A 17,593-nucleotide genomic window follows, 5' to 3' on the forward strand; every position below is an offset into this window, starting at 1 on the left:
CTCAGCCGTGGCTAAGTAAAACAGTTTTTAGACCAACTATGCCCAAATATGCCAAACCTAACACATTTACATTCAAAGACACAGCGAGTCCTAGAGAAAGTTGCTGGAAAATCACAGCACAAATTACTGTGCTGTTAAACTGTTGTTTGCAATAGAAATGCAGCCATTTAGTTTGAGGACAGCTCAAAGTAAATGTTCAGCAGCTGTAAATGTTTGTAAAGTTAGACCTAATCTATCACTCTACATTAGGGTGGGCGAATCTGAAATTGAATAGATATATTTTACACAAAAATAACTGCTGAAACCTGGAGGGCCACTGATCTAGCGCCTTCTTCCTTATCAAAGTAACACAGGCAATTGTCAAGCCTGTAAGACTTTGTTCTGGAGAGAGCATATCAACCAACCAATGTGGAGCCCTAAATAGTAAGACATTTCCCCACCTAGTAAGCACGTCTATTATCATCATTTGATCTAACTGCACAGTTAACATTCTGAAGTTAGCAACAGCCTTAATATAAAAAATATTAAGGCTATTATATTCCTTTTCATTTTGCGACAGAAAGCTTTTAAGTAAAGAAAAAAAAATCACCAAGAGCTGGACCTTTTGGTCACCTTCCAAGTTGAAGCTATTCTGTTCTGACGGGGGATAAAATTACACACGGGGAGACTAAACCAGAAAATTTCAAGATGTTTTCAAGAGAGGAGCTGAAGCTGTCAGACGAGGCTGCCAAATGTTTCGAGCTGGCATAAGCTGATCAGTTAATTATGCGCATTAACATGTCCATGTTGCAGAGAGAACGTGGTAGAGAGACAGTTGCTACTTTTCAGTTTCATAACTGTTCTGTTAAAGCAACAAGTGTACTGCAAATTTTCTGACAAGCACTGCTCGGGACTGTGGAGAGTTTTTATGGTGGATTATGATAAAGAAGCCCCAGAGAAACAAGTACACAAGGCTGGAATGAAGTGGGATTGTCTCTTCCCTCATATTTAATTTGGTTGCGGTTAACAAATGACTTGGCAAGAGTTTTGAATTCTCCATTTGTATCTCTGTCATAGGCGGCACTGAGGAGGTTTTACATTTTCTTGCTATTTGTATGTTGGTTATTTGTTGACACTCAGCTGCAGTATTGGTATTGACATGCCTTTGCACTTAGAAGTCACAGAACCTTCAGGAATTTAAACAGGAATGTAAAACTCTTCTACAAAGGAATTGCAACTTTTTCTTAGATTATTCCTAATATTGGGTAACTACATTGCAATGGGCTCAAGTAAATAATCATTAAATGTAACCATACAGTACATTAGTGAAACAAGTGTAAGCATGGCCTTGTGTAGACATAGATAGCACAAAATACATCACTTAGTTTGCAACTTGTTAGATTTATTTGTATCCAGCAAAGGTTACAAAACAAGTTATGAACGCAATTCCGGTCTGTGGTTCATTTGTTATCCCCCGTCTCCATGGTTTTCACACCCAATTATCTCCTTAAAATGATGAATACGTGTGGTGTGCGGCTGTGGCACCCTGATAATCACCTCTGCCTCTGATGATGCAGAGTGAGCGAGGTTTGTGTGAAAACTTTGAAAGAAGTACAGTAACTCTCTTTTTAATAATGGCGCTAATGGTTTACTCGGCAAACAGTGGTTGTTGCTAATATATACACTGTTTCTTTAATGCAGTGGTGTTGTAGCAGCTGTAACATCATATCCTTTTTACACTGATGAGTCACCATGTGCTTGACCAACTACTCCCAAAGCATGGGTCACAGCTCACTGGTAGGCTGTGAAAAAACTGCAGGTGGACCACAAGTAGTTATTTACAATAAATGGAAATCCTTTTCATTTTCCTATTGCTGTAAATTTTAAGAATAAAAATGAAAATAAGATGCAGGTGTAACGCAATCTGTACTTACGCCAAACCTTTAATGCGTGGAAATCAGGACTGTTGACCTTGGGCAGTTCACTAGGTGTCGGTGTCATCAATTTCACCCCGATGTTTAACCCAGAATCACAGTTTCTCTAGAAATAGGTTACAAGAAATCAAATGCGTCCCAAATATCTATATCCCCCGTCCGAGGCTAGTTTCGTAAAGGAGATTGGTAGTAGCTGCTCCACCACAGGAACAATAAGGCTTCCAGCACACAATGGACACCACACTTACTTAACATAAACACATTTATTTGACACAATTTTAAATAATAAACCTTTTTTTGTAGTGTCTTTCCACTCAGTGTCACAAGGAAAATAAAATAAATAAATAAAATCAAATATGTATCCTTTAAGGTCCTTTGACCAAATGAAAATCAGATACATGAAGTAATGCTATTAATGGTGATTCAACCTCAACAAAGCTAATCATTGCAAGGTTTTTGTTTTAGTGGAAACAAAAACAAGAAGAAAACATTTTTTCTTTAGTCTTGTGAGCAATCATCAAAAATAAGAAAACCAAAGAAAACCATAGGCCTGTGTCTGATATTATTATTTACATCTAAACCTAGAGTCTAGCATTAGCATTTATGGATTCAAACACAGCATCAGTGCTTCAGAGTTTCTGTGGTTTCTGTAAGTAAATCACACCAATCCATCTGTTTACTCTGTATTAGACAGATTTGCCCAGATATTATCACTGTTTAGTTTGTAACACGGGCTTATTGAATGAAGAGCATTGATGTTGCAGGATCGTAAAAAAAAGAAAGAAAGAAAAATGAGCAACCATAAACTAACATGCAGAGCAGAGCACACATAATTAGTGTGAACTATGATAGTGCGGGTTTACTTAGGCAGATGCTGATGAGGTAAATATTGAAAGTGCAGCAGGTGAAGTACTGGGTACTCATGGGGGGGAGAAGTGCCTCTCTGTTGGAGCACGTGGGACCGAGGAGAAAACACATTGGGCGATTACAAACAAAGATGGGGTAACAAGTTAAAGAACTGCCAAAGAGAGCTGAGATCAAGGTAGCACTAGTTTACAAGCACACATTTCCTCAATGCCAATATTATGTGCAGAAATCAAGTATCAGTTTAAAAAAAAAGCTATTGCACTCTCATCTTCTCTGTTGATCCTAAGAATTTGGATTGATACTACCAGTACAGGAGGTTTGGGAAGTTGGAAATTATCATAAAGCACTACAGGTATATGACAGAATTGGGTTGCAGCCATTTATTTCTTGACATTGGCTAAATGAGTCTGTGTAGTCAATGCTCACTAAAAATGATGAAGGCCAGCCAGGAGATAGTTTTCCCTCTCCAGCTTTTTGGCTTTGACAAAGTTCCAGTCTGCCACCTTGAAAATAGCGAGACAGTAGGACAGCAGATTGCATCATCAAGTTCTGGTTTATATTTTTTATCTATTACCTTCATTCATGAATCAGTATGAAATAAATACCAGGCTATGTGAACAGTTTGACTCAGTACTTTGTATATGGTTGTTGATAGCAGTAATTGGTGGTTTTGACCATTTCCTTGTTTAAATCACAAGAAATGATCCATGTTGAAAGAGCAGTCCTGACCTAGGAAGAAGAAGACATTACCAGCATGAAAAGAAGCAGGTTAGCTGAGCTTTTTGTCTGAAGTCTTCTCGATTTAAATGAGCATTGCTTTAATTCGTGGACCTTAAAAAGTCATATTGTAGCAGGAGTTAGTGATCCGGTTATACTGCTATGTTTTTTTAATGGAAAAAAAAATACTTTTCACTCTATTGAGTACCTCTTTGTGATTTGCATACTTAAGAAACACTTCAAAAGTTTAAAGGATCCCTCAATGTCATGGAGACAATGGCAATACTTCCTTAGCATACTTAAGGCATTTCGTACAGTATTAATGGCTTTTAAGCAAGTAAGATTTCCAGAGAGAGAAGCGTAAAAGCCACTAAGCACTGTTCATCTGAGGCAAGTGGATATATTTAATTCATGGTCCAATGCTCTTAATATGAAGCACGTCTGGAATCCAAAGTCTATCAGCACCAAAAAGGAATGGCAGTGGTTATACAGTACCGGAGGAGACTCCCAGCAGGATGAATGTGAGAGATTAGTCTTGTCGTGTTAAGGCTAGGCACAGTACAAGCAGCACTTCAGATAGATACAAGCCAACGTTTAAATGGGATGAACAGTCTGTTGCTCAGCTGTTACTCAGATGTTCTTCTTCTCGCCTTATCCTCATCTTGAGATTCATGAAGCACTCTCGGTTTCGTTAATGTTCTCAGTGTTCAGTCATAGTAACCCTGCTTGCTGTGGGTGGTTGATTATTACAGGGGCGGTGGTGTGGCAGACAGCGTCATTGTTTCACAGCAACGAGGCCCCGGGTTTGCTTATTCTATCCAGGTACTGCAGCTTCTCCCACAGTCCATAGACATGCATGTTGGGTTAACCGGTGACTCTCAATTGGCCATAGATGTGAATGTGAGCGTGAGTGGTTGCCTTTCTGTGTACGCCCTGAGACAGAATGGTGACTTGTTCAAATAGATAGATGGATAGATGATTAAAGGCACTCAGGACACTCAGTAAGCAAATATTTAGATTAAAAAAACATTTTGCTAAAAGCAGTATTCATGATTTTTACCAGAAAGTGTAACTTTTTAATGGGTTGCATTTCCTAACAAACAGTGGTAAATAAGATCAAATAAATGTTGTTATGTTGTCATTTAGCTTGTCTTTATCTCACCCACCCTCACAGACAGGTTAACCTCAGTAAAGGTCAATGTTGCAGTTGGTAATGTTGTATTTATAAACTAAGGAATTAAAATGATATCTCAAAAAAGGCGTGTGATATCCCACCAAAAGAAGGCACTGCACTTACCTGGTTTGACAGCATCAGTGCATCTCAAAAGTCTAAATAAACACACAAACACATCTGCGGATATCCGTTGTTTCATTAGAGTGAATTTTGTAATAGGAGCAGAAAAATTACATTAAAGTCAGTAAATTAATTTCAGATATAGTAGTGAATGATTATAATCCTGCAATTTTTTATTTACTCTTTAAAAGCATTCATCAATTTTTAAACCTCTATGAGTGTAATTTATAGTGCAATTCAAAATGCACTTGTAATAAAGTGCATTAATTAATATACTGTTGAAGAAAATCACCCACAGTGTTCGTTCATAAAGCATTTTACACGTTGACACTTCACACTTTTTCTCATGTGGGTCAAAGACAAGAGCGCACAATAAGTAAATGTGATGCAAGATTGAGTCCTGCACAGTGCCTGTGAGCCTGCATTTGATATAATCAAACCGGGTATTATCATTTCACCAATTTTGCCGAGCGCAGCTTCCTAATCAAATTGCTGCTTCAAATACAGCGCTGCTGACTGCAAACTCTATTTCTTTTAATCAATAGAATTAGCTGGGTGTTTGTCTCATCCATCCACAGAGGAGAATGGCTTTAATTTGTCCCATTGAAACTCTCATCTCTTCTTGAGTGTTTATGCAGCAAAGATGAAGTGTGTCCTTTCTAAAAAAAAAAAAAAAGGAAAGAAAAAAAAGAAAAAAAAAACAGAAAAGCTGCAACTGAGAGAGCAAAGGCATTGTGGCATGAAAGGATTTAAGAGGGATTCTTATTGTCTAGCATGGCAATGATCATGTCTTTATTTCAAGAACAAAAGACCAGCACTTTGTTGCAAATACTTGCATGAGACAGTAAGAACTCACTGGGAACTTTAAAGGGTGAGTCGCTGTCTTCTCTGTCCTTCAAGTATGATCCCCTCTGCAGTGGAAGATTTTTTTTGCAACAAATATTAGGCAGCACAAACGTGGTGTCCTCTTAATCCAGCATTTTTTTTATTACTGTCATATTGATCTGGTTGAAACTAGATAAAGGCACTTGTCCCTGCAGATTGGACTATTCAGCATTCTAATCACATTCTTTATTTTTCCCGGCTGTGCAGCTTTTTATCGTTATTTGTCCTACTGCACTAAATACAAAACCGAATCGATAGGAGCGGCGCCTGTAGCTAAGTTTTCTTTCTGAACTAATTGAAGAAAGCGACTGCTACAGGGAAAACATCTCCGATCGGTTTCTGTTTCAGATGCCGCTGAGAAGCACATAACCATGAACTATGAACAGTGATCTGCCAGGTTGCAGCCACGCTTGTCGATGGGGATTTTATCCAACATAATATTAGCCGATCCTTTTTCTGCGTAAATATTTATTTTGCTTAGTTTTATTTGTTAGTCGTGCTTGCCTAAACTTGGGCTGCGGCACTGCCTGCTGGTTCTGACTTTGAAAGCCATGTTAACAGATGACCGCTGCTCCAAATCCCACTGCCAGCGCTGACGTGCCATCTCAGTTGCAGAAAGGCAAATTGAAATTTGCACCGTGTAGCTACGGGCGGTGCGTGAATGATTTTACAAGTGGGGAAGTTTTTTTGTTTGTTTTTTTTTTTTGTTGAATATTAAATGGAATCGCTCTGGGCTCTTATCAGACTTCAGTAGAAAAAGCATGTCAGATGGGACACATCTGCTACTGCATATGTAACTGCTGGCTACCCAACTATAATATAATCTGAATAGACATAAAAAGTAACTGTTGATTCAAAAATAAAACATTTTTCTCACATATGTTGCGAATTCTGGGCAGCACGGTGGCACGGTGGTTAGCACTGTTGCCTCACAGCAAGAAGGTCTTGAGTTCACCATCAGGCCGGGGTCTTTCTGTGTGGAGTTTGCATGTTCTCCCCGTGTTTGCGTGGGTTCTCTCCGGGTACTCTGGCTTCCTCCCACCGTCCAAAGACATGCAGCTTGTGGGGATAGGTTAATTGGATAATCCAAATTGCCACTAGGTGTGAATGGTTGTCTGTCCCTATGTGTTAGTCTTGCGACAGACTGGCGACCTGTCCAAGGTGTACCCCGCCTTTCGCCCTATGACAGCTGGGATAGGCTCCAGCGCCCCCCGCGACCCTGAAAAGGATAAGCGGAAGCAAATGGATGGATGGATGTTGCGAATTCTATTATTTTGACACCATTATCCATGAACTCAAAAACAATTTGCACACTAGCCGAAAACATGCCCGATGTAAATTCAGTGGAAGCGTTATCGTCCGAGCCTCACTTCCACCCTGTCCAATACGACTCTTTCTTGGCTCTATTTTATTCAGATTCCCTGCAGCTAGTGTGCTGATTCAATTAGCTTCCAAATAAAGTTATAGAAGGAATGGTAAATCCATCTGCTTCTCTGTTTCATTTGGTTGTGTTCTTTTTAGCGTTTCCTCCCTCCCACCACATCCTTAAATGTCCAGGTCTAAAATCTGTGTAAAATAACTCATTTGTTCTTATTATCAAAGGAAGCCATCTTATCCTTCAGCACCACATCCTCTCTCTCTTTCTTCCTCTGTTTCTCTCATTCCTTCTGACCTAACGCAGGATGCATTTGTCTGTTTTATCCCGGGATGATTGATTCATGAGTCGGCAGCAGAGCATGCCGTGGTTCTGCAGGAATTGTCAGAAGTGAAGGTGCCAGATCTTAAATCGGTGCAGCAGAGTTTCGCTGTGTTTTGCATGTGTATCTTGTGGTTTCATCGTGTTTGGAAGCCATCTCTTGGCACACAGGGGCATCCGCTACTCACATCTGTACACTTAAATCAGACATGATATCCACTCAGGAGAGTATGGACTGGATTTAAGGAGGACTGCTACATGCTAGAGTATCATGATAAATTTAGAATAGTCTGAAGCCAAGCTGTGGCTGTGTAGATATGATACTGCAGTATGCACTTATGTCCATAAATGTGTTTTTTAATTTCATCACTTCCTCTTTTTATTGCTTACGATGTCCTCCTTCTCTTCCATTTTGTGCACTGTGTGTTTATATATGTCCATATGTGTGAGAATTTGATATGAATATTTCATATACCGTGTGAGAAGGAGGAGAAGGAAGCGGGGAAAGTGGTATGATGAGATATAAGTGCAGCACTCGGAGTAAACATTTATTTTTTAAACTGCAACCTCGTTTGCACTACCTCCAGAAAGAGTAATCAGTGATAAAATGGAAAACCTTTCTTTAGGTTATTAAATCATTTTACATTTTTTACGCCTGCTTAATATTTCAACAGTAAGGAGTTCTCTTCCCACCAGAGTGAGTTACAGATTTGAGTTCGGTCAAGATCACACAAGGAGACAGAATGCTTTAGATTTTTCGCTGTGAGTAAGTGTCCATCAGATGTCTAGCCACAGTGAGCATTAAACAGAGTGTGAAATTCCCCAAGTCCCTTACTAGTGCACCATCAAGACCATTTTTTACGCGTGTGGATCCAACTCCCACACTTCACTCATTCTGACATGGGAAGCATCTGGCTACAGATGATGTTCTCCGTGCCGTAATAGCTCTAAATGATCCAGATGACCATGGTTGATTTCTTTCCTTTTGCCATGACCAATTCCCTGCATCGGTGCAACCATTTAGACTTAACTTGACATGCTGAAGTGAGGCTCCATCTGTTTTATGGCTACAGTATGTGCTCCAAGTTTTCTGAAAGAGGCCTTTTCAGATAGCAGTGCTTGTGCTCTAAGCCGGTTGCTTTGATTAAAGTCTGACTTTGCTTTAGAGCAAAGAATGGAAATTAAATAATCATTTAATAATCTGAATATGCACTTTCTCCTTTAAAGCATGGAGCTGTGCTTTGAAGTTGTGGATTGGATGAATGAGGTCTAAAAAAAGCTGACCTTGCAGGTTTTTTTGTTTCAAGCTGTGACTGTAAGGCGGATGGTCATATTTCACTACTAATTTATCAAATAGTTTTTACTCCGTAAAACGATGCGATATTGCCATCACCCTGCCAGGCAGGCGGGCAACATGAACACCCAAGTTTGTGAATGCAATAACTCAAGAACGAGTAAGACTTTTAAGTTGATACCATAGGTGTAGCTACTAAAAATCTCGGAAGAGTTAGAATCTCAGTGACCTTAACCTCAAGGTTGAGGTCAAAGGTCAGATTTTCTCAAATCTTGTAGATGCGGTTACTCGAGAAGAAAGTCACTTAGCATTTTGAAATTAGTAATGTAAGTGTATCTACCAGGAAGCTGAGGGGTACCGCTGACCACCACCAGTATTTTAATAAATTATGGCTATAGGATACGGTACTGTGAAAAAGTCTTTAGCCACCCCTCATTTCTGTGTATTATTCTAGGAAAATGGGGGAAAAAATGCAGTGCAATGTTCTAAAACCTTAAAAAATATTTTTTAATAAGGAAATAAAGTGGAAAATAAAATGATATGAAGAATATGAAGGACCATTCCTTAGACATCTGGAGTATCTTCCTAGCCTGAGGCGCATAATACAAAGCAAGTTTGGTATAGCCTGGATATTTGTACCATCAGAGTTTGCACAATTCCAACGAGATTAAAAGTCAATATTTGGTATGAGCACCTTTATTCTTCAACACAGCCTGAACTCTCTTAGGCAGTTTTCTAGTAATTTCTTTAAGTAGTCTTCAGGAATAGTTCTGCAGGCTTCTTGTCCATAATCCAAAGCTCTTCTTTGGATGTTGGCTTTCTTATGCTCCATTTTCTGTCCCACACTGCTTTTCTCTGTTTTCTTTGTATTGTTGTTGGTTTTTCTCCCTTACACTCGTTTCTTTTTTCTTTACCTTATACAGCTGCCTCTTTAAGACAATTGTTTTTGTGATTTGGCGCTATATACTGTAAATAAAACTGAATTGATCAAATTATCCATTTTTGTGAAAGGCTCCTAGTAACAAAGTGCCTAAAGATCCATCCATTCTCTTCCACTTGCCGTTATCAGGGTTACGTGGAGGCTGTAGCCTACCCCGGCTGTCATACGGCGAGAGGCGAGGTAGACCCTGGACCCGTCTGTCGCAGGGCTAACACACAGAGACAGGCAACCATTCGCACCTATGGGCAATTTAGAATCACCAATAAACTTAACCCCACTAAAGTACATTCCTCATAAAATGGCCAGGCACAATTAAAGAAAGAACATCAGAAAGTCTGGAAAACATTTGTTCAACATCACTTTAAAGATGACAAGTAATATGAAGAAATGAAGTGTCTCTTCTTTACTTTTGAACTGTTCATTTATCTCCTGTTAGAAATTCTGATGCTGAAATATCAGCAAACAGCTTATTTTCGCCAGTACATCCACCCTACCGATATACTGGTCGTGCGCTCTGATTTATTATGTATCTAATATGGATACATTTATGGATAAAACTTCTCATGCTGCCATTCTGTCAGGTTTGGCTGATAGAGTCCAAGTCCACATTTGGAGGTTCAATTGAGGGTAAAGGTTGAAGTTTGACAGTCAGAACTTGTCATGTCTGGGAGATTTCTAATTCGCCTTTTGTTTTCATCTATTTTTTTTCTTTTTGCTACCAAAAATTGCTTATTGAACTTTGGGAAAATACCAGGGAAAAAACACAAGGACCCCTACTCCCTGAATGTGAAATGCCAGCGATGTTTGGCACCGTAGCAATTAAAATTGACTTAAATTAACACGATCGAGGCTTACCAGACATGCTGAAATGCTAACTTTGCAGGCCATTTCACCCCGGTCACAAAAGGTGTAAGAAAGGAGGATCCACTATCTGTGAGTGTGTGTGTGCACGAGCCATACTGAAATTTGTAGGAGTACGCACATCTCGGTCTGCGTGCTAATGCAGGGAGCTTGTTAGCTTGTAGACTTGATTCTATATAATTCTATATAACATGGCTGCGTAAGACAGATGGTAACCGAAACACAAAAAGTGATCATTTGTACTGCACTGTGGAGTAGAAAACAACATCACAAGGAAAAAGTGAAGTTGATTGAGCGCTGGTGCGTGGGTTTGTGCGCATCCACGAGGAGGAACGAGAAGAGAATGAGTCATAATTCACTCGTGGAGCAGGAGACCTCCTTAGGTAACATAAACAGAGGTGTAACATTAGGTGAGTTATTGTTCCCTTAAATTATATAATACAACAATATAATCTGAGCTGATTAGAGTTAGTGACAACAGTATTTTATCAAACAAATCACCTAACAATGAAGTGTACATTTATGGACAAGCTAACACTTCCCCAGATATATACTGTGTATTTGTCACCCAAGCCAGTCACTAATCCTGCGTGAGCGTGTGTCATGCATTTCTGTTTTATTTACAATAAAACTTTTTCTCATGTTGGTTTTATATGCTGACATTTTTACAATAATAAACAAATATATCTGATATATGATATTCACATTTCAGAAATTTAAAGGTGATTTGTAAAGCCGTAAATATGTTGCAATTTATTTTTTTTATGCTATCATTTTCACTTTCATGGTACTGGGACAATGTGCTGTCATACAGAGAAAAGAAAAAAAACTTCGTCAGCTCAGCGAGACTCAGACCAGTGGTTCATTTTATGAAATAGGCTTAGCCAGCTCACCTCTGTGTGCAGTGGCACATCTTTAAGCTTAGAAAGGTATCATAACACAAACAGGCTCATTTTTGCTCTCAGTAAAGAGGTGCTGTACTCACTGTCTGGAAATTGTCTGCCTGCAGTCTCATCCCTCATTTTTTTTTTTTTTTTTTTTTTTTTTTGTAATTTCATGTGTGCTTTTTGGATTAAAGATCTTTTTTGGAGACAGGTGGTTTGAACCAGTATATAAAAGTGTTTGCCATTTGGCATGTTATGCTGTTTTCAGACGGTATTACATGTCACCAGCTGCCTCTCTGATAACTCATACATAACTCAAAGCAAATGGGCCATTTCTCTGTGTAATGGCTCCCTTATTTGACTTCGCATCAGCAAACAGCAGGAACAGTCTACAAACATCCACAGTGGTTCAACTGTCTGCTGTGATTACTCAGTCCAATGTATATCAGTCCACAAAAAGGTACACTGTGACATTAGGTGGCTTTGTTTGGATTGAATTCTTACAAAAATACATCAAACATCCAGTGGTAAAAACTGTACAATTGCAGATGACTGACGAGTGTAATTGTCAGATTTGTAAGGCGTCTTTTATGTTTTTTACAGTATTGTGTATATAATCTTATTCTTTCGACTGCCTCTTTCTCTAGCATCCTCCTCTGTCACACCAACCCTCTGCATGTCCTCCTTCTCTACATGAACCACCTCTGAGGTCTTCCTCTTTTCCTCCTTTTCCACAGTTAAGCAGCATTATTGGAGAATGTGACAAATAGTTTAAAATACCTTTGTTATTAGTTTTTGACATTTTCCATTAAACGGTTCTCAAATTTAACTTAATATCTCAGTGTTTCGTGGTTTTAAACTACTCAGTCAGTTTTTTCCCCTTGTGACTAAGAAATTAGTCACCAGGAACATCCCTACTCCCAACTAAAATCTTAACACCACCAGCTCTGTCTCCTGTATTTTAATAATTCGATTTTAGCATTAAAAATCTCTTTTCGATTTCAGCGCTTGCACATACTGGTGGATTAACCATTACAAAAACATGAAAAAAGGGTTTTGGTAATTGCCAATACTCGTAATTCAGGGTAGCTGTGACATAAATCGTACATTGGATGGTGGTCTTTCTTTCTTAAAGGTGAGATTAAAATCAAACAACACACGCCTAAAACAGTGATAACAAATTCAATTTAATGCTAAGTTTCATTAGCAATGAGAGCCATTAACATTACCAATTAACATATGCAGGACTGACTGCCCCAGTGCAATTTTGACTGTTATTATGCCTGTAATACGTGAAACAGATTTTAATTTGTTCTTAATTGCATCACACGTGCATTTTTCTCTGACTGCTGAACTTGACACAATTCAACTTGATTTTTTCTCAGCACTGCCCTGGTCTCCTTACCAGGCCATGTGCTATTTTATCATGCTACCAACTGAGTTGTAGTAATATGACAAGATGTTCACGTTCAGCGTGATCACATGAAGCATACAGTGCATTGTTTAAGTTTTCATGAGTAAGTAAACAAACCTCCTACAGGTATGTGGAAACTTCCTGTAGACAGAAAAGCACTTTTTAATGTTCTTGTTGCATCTTTAAGCTTTAATGATAGCTGCCCTGTTGTGGGGTTCATGGGCCGTAGCACTATCCGCCTCATGACTGTGAGTTGAATTCTGAATTCTGCCCTCTAAATATACAGTATACACAAAGACACAACACCTCCCTTAGGCTGCAAAGATTAAACGAGTCTTCGCTGCATACAGTTAAATCAGCACAGCTGGACGAAGACTGTTAGCAGGTTGCTGTATATGTGCATGTACTGTATTCATAATATAGAAAAGTGGGACGTATTCGGCTCCTTATTAAGCTTTCCTCTCGCTGCATTAATCTTCTTTATCCTGCAGTGGCAAAACCATTTCAATACAAACAGGACATTTAAATACCAACTCATAATGAGCGGGAGAGATAAGTGTTTCTCTGACAGAAGTGTACAAACATTTCCACTTTGCACAAAGCCATCAAAGACAAAGTACAAATAAGTAACTGACCCTGTCAGTTACTCCCTATTGCCTCTGCGGCTCATGGTTCTGGTAATACTGAGAGCTTAGATATGAGATGAATCTAATTTTGTAATCTCAGACTCAGAAAGCCAAATCCTAAAATAGATTCTCGTGTTTCACTTCTCTGTAAATTGTACGCCACAAGCATTCAGAGATTGCTACAAAGACTTCACACGCTCCTAGTTTGTCTGGGTTAAAAGCTTGTGGAGGAGAGAACGGGGTTGAGAGCGTGATGGAGGAAAGAACAGAAGGTGGGGGCTGGAGGAGAGGCCGTGCTTTAACAAGCTTATCTCGCTCCCTAATGCAGTTTGGGCCATCAAAGCGTTGAGAGGCAGGGACGCTAGGGGCGGCTGTATTTTTTGACCGCTACCTGTGACAGCAATTACTGGTTCCCCTTTAAGCATGCCTTTGTTTGGTGGCAGACTTGAATGCTCGGGTAGAACAAGATTACCTCAATGTTTTGCAACTGCAGCATAATCAAAGCCTCACAATGCCATGCCCCTCTGAATCAACCGAGCTAGGTCTGCCACCATTTCTTTCTGGACCCTTTATTCAGGAGGTGGCTTGACATTATTTTCATTATAACAGTGTTGGGTGTTTTTTTTAAAGGTATACATCACAGGCAAATATTCCACAACACTTCCGCAGCTTCTCTTAGAAACAGCAATGAGAACTGTGGTGCATAAAAAAAACGGAGGTGTTAACAAAATTCATTTAGAAGTGGAATTTAATGAATCAAGCTTTCACGACAATTAGATAATGCATCCATAGCACGCTACTGTATTCGCTAGTTGCATACCTGTGCTTCAGGTATTCAGTGAAATAAATGTCCCACTCCCAAACCTGTTTTCTGCTTTCAGTAGCTTATCATCTCACATATGTTGGCCGAGTTAATCCCTTTAGAGATAGTGTGGCCTTACCTTGGACCTTCGGTGCCATAAAAAACTATTTGCCCCCTTCCTGATTTTTTTGTTTTTTTACATATTTGTTACACTTAAATGTTTCAGATCGTCAAACAAATGTGAATATTGGACAAAGATAACCAGAGTAAATACAAGGTTCAGGTTTTAAGTGATGATTTCATTTGCAAAGGGAAAACATTATTGTTATGGCCCGTCTAGGGTTAGCCAGACCACAACATAAGGGTGATCCATCCTCGTCAGATCTCAAGCAGCCACAACTATTAGTTTAACTTTAGTAATTAAAATTTGTTTGGAGATTAAAACAAATGAAACAAAAAACTGAGAAACAGGGAAGGAGACAAAAACTTCTTCACTGTAATCCAAACCTGTGTCTGCTTATGTAGCATAGCACACAGCACAGTGTCATCATTTAAAGCCTCTGTAATACCCAGTACTAAGATTTGCTGTCATCTCATTTGCATTAACGCTAAGACAAAACTGTCAGGGTTTGGGGTTTAATTGTAATTTTGATTTTGTAAGATCACTTCCCTGCTCTTTCTTTAGAGCTAATTTTCCCCCCTCTGCGTATTCATGTCATTTCTTTCAGTTTTATTTTACCAAACTTTCTTTTTGTCTGTTGTTTGGGGGTTTTTTTTCCCTTCATTTGCATCTTGCTTACCTGATAGTTTTCTGTGCATTTACAGTCCAGTCCCTTGTTGGTTGTGTCAGCCTTTGTGTGTAATCCTAAACTGCATTCCTCTATTTTGATACTAGTGGTTTTTTATTGTGTTCCTTGCAAATTTAGCTTTCGGTTTACTTGTTTTCTTTGAACTTTGTTGAACAACCTTCCGGAATTTTATTTATTCCTTTGGCTTGTCATTAAGGCTTAGGTTTTGCAAACTACCTGTCAGCCTCCGGTGTCCTGCATTTGTGTGTGTTTGCATGTGTGTGTGTGAGAGAGAGAGAGGGTTTTTTTTTTCTAACTCGTCACAACAGATAATGCAGTCAACTGGAAAGTGTTTTGTGATGTGCCAAGCTGCACTGCAGGGTTCTGCAACGTGTCAAAACCAGGAGACGGAGTGAAACTAAACCATACCTCATGCGCTAGTTTGTTTGCTTATTTGTTTAATCTATGAGGGGGGCATTTTTTTTTTTTTTTTTATCAGAACAGTGTGACACAGTATAAGTTGGCCTGTGACCAGGCCAATTAGTGTGATGCATGGTTGTCTTGGTGTTGTGTACAGCATATTCAGCAAAAGAAACAACTCTGCATACTTACATTTCTCTCATGCGCTCGCTGCGCCTCTAAATTTTGCAGCTATCTATGGCACAGCAAAATGTCAAGTTGAACCCGGTATTTCATCCTCTATTCATAGCAAATTGGTGCCACGTTGATGTATGTGCTAAGTAGAACAGCTTTACTGTTAAATTTGAGCTATTTTGTGTAAAGGGGGTACCAGCCTAAAGCAGCTTCTTTGATATCACCTACGCAGTGTTGTTATTATGTTAGTTTGCTGTTTATCTAATATAAAATGTCCTCGTTTAAAAATGGAAGATGGAAAAACAAAATTTCCTTTTTATAAAAAAAAAAAAATGTGTGAATTGCATGTTAAATAACAAGAACAATAAACTTTCTGTTGTTCTACAGAGTTTTCAGGTTTTCATTGTGTTAAAGGGGTCTCACATTACACACCCACTGATTCCTGAGAAAAAACAAACTATTTATTTAGTAATACTGCACTTAAACCTTAAAGTTATGCATGGCTTTGCTGAGGACTAGATTAAAAATTACTTTCAATCCCTTTCACTTAATGAATGCAATATTTATTTAACATAATTATCATGGTGGTAAAATCTCGCCCCAAAAAGCTTGATTATCATCTCCTTGGTTCAAAGTGTAGCCTGTATCCTGAAATTCTTCTTAACTTCATTTTTTGTTTCAGACCAACAGTGTTATGTACTTTTGAATATAATAAAGCATAATTGAACATTAAAAAGCCTATAAATGTAACAGTTTGTGTATTTACTGCCTGGAACCCTTGCGCAGTAAATTGTTTGCAACAAATGAGAACCTATTAAAAATTAACCCAAATGGAGCAGTGTGGGTCTCAGAAGCTGCTGCAGCATGCAATTTCTGTTTTGCTGAGGCGAGATTGTGGACTTAGCCTTGTTGTTCAATATTCTGTGAATAATTGAAACTGACTTGACTGGCGCCCGGTGTCTTTATTCAGTAAATCCTCAGATAAAATCGAAAGGAAAAATGCTGACTTAATCCTGAAAACTTAGCATATCTGACACTTTGCTACCTGAGTTTGTTGAGCAATCGAATTTATCATTCTGGTTTTGCCTCTCCTTCTCTCTGCTCCCATCCCTCCTTGGGCTTTGCTCCTCTCAGGTGGACTTGCTTGTGCCAACCAAGGTGACAGGTATCATCACCCAGGGAGCGAAAGACTTCGGCCATGTCCAGTTTGTTGGCTCATATAAAGTCGCTTTCAGTAATGATGGAGAGCAGTGGAATGTATATCAAGATGAGAAGCAGGGCAAGGACAAGGTAAGTTGCTTTTACACTACATATTGATTTGATTGGTTTTTATTTTATTTTATTTGAACGAAGGGTCTCACTCAGCCAAATAAACCTGAAGCAGACAAAAACGTAGCAAATATCAAAAAGATGTGTAAATGTGTTATAAGGTGTTAAATTGTGAAAATGTTCATCTTGGAAGCTGTCTGTTTCTCCTTTCCATTTCCTCTTAGCATCTTCTTATCAGCGTCTCAAACTGAGCTGTCCTGGTCTGTCCTGGTCTGTCCTATTGCCTTTCTCTGGTTTGAGATCAGATAAGACCACCCTGTCAACCTGGCCAGGCCGGTGCTATGCTGAAAATCTTGTTTACGGTCCTTCAGCAGAGTACAAATGTCCATTCCAATCGCCCACAACAACAGAGACAGTGCAGAGCTGCAGCGGGCTCTTTGTTGATATCAGGGAACCTGCAGACACAGGCTAACAGCTAAAGCTGGAGCGTCTTGTCTTTCAGATACTGATTGCAAGACAATCTGTGTTTACTTTTCGATCTTGCTGTGCTATTGAACGATAAGGCCTACCTCTTCATTCTGATTCATCCAATGCTGATGTGTCGAATTCAAGAAGCCAAATACGCTTAGCATGAAACAGCTTTGGGATAATATACTGTATACTTTGTTTATTCTCCAGTCTAACTTAAATCCATTTAGGCTTTGTAGATGATTTCAAAATATTTAACATTTTAAAATAGTTACAATAGT

At 39.0% G+C, this 17,593-nt stretch overlaps 1 protein-coding gene across 2 annotated transcripts in view; it reads left to right on the plus strand.

Annotated features, from left to right (window-relative positions):
• edil3a (EGF like and discoidin domains 3a) overlaps nucleotides 1–17,593 on the plus strand; it is a 142,093-nt gene that overhangs the window by 111,240 nt on the left and 13,260 nt on the right. For both annotated transcript variants that reach the window (XM_085367253.1, XM_085367254.1), the window contains exon 9: nucleotides 16,710–16,865. In XM_085367253.1, coding sequence (XP_085223379.1) covers nucleotides 16,710–16,865 — 156 coding nt within the window. The remainder of the gene's footprint in view (nucleotides 1–16,709; nucleotides 16,866–17,593) is intronic.

This window comes from Diplotaxodon limnothrissa, linkage group LG12 (genome assembly GCF_057381915.1).
Source record: "Diplotaxodon limnothrissa isolate DT_005_m linkage group LG12, D_limnothrissa_male_GT1.1, whole genome shotgun sequence".
Taxonomy (NCBI): domain Eukaryota; kingdom Metazoa; phylum Chordata; class Actinopteri; order Cichliformes; family Cichlidae; genus Diplotaxodon; species Diplotaxodon limnothrissa.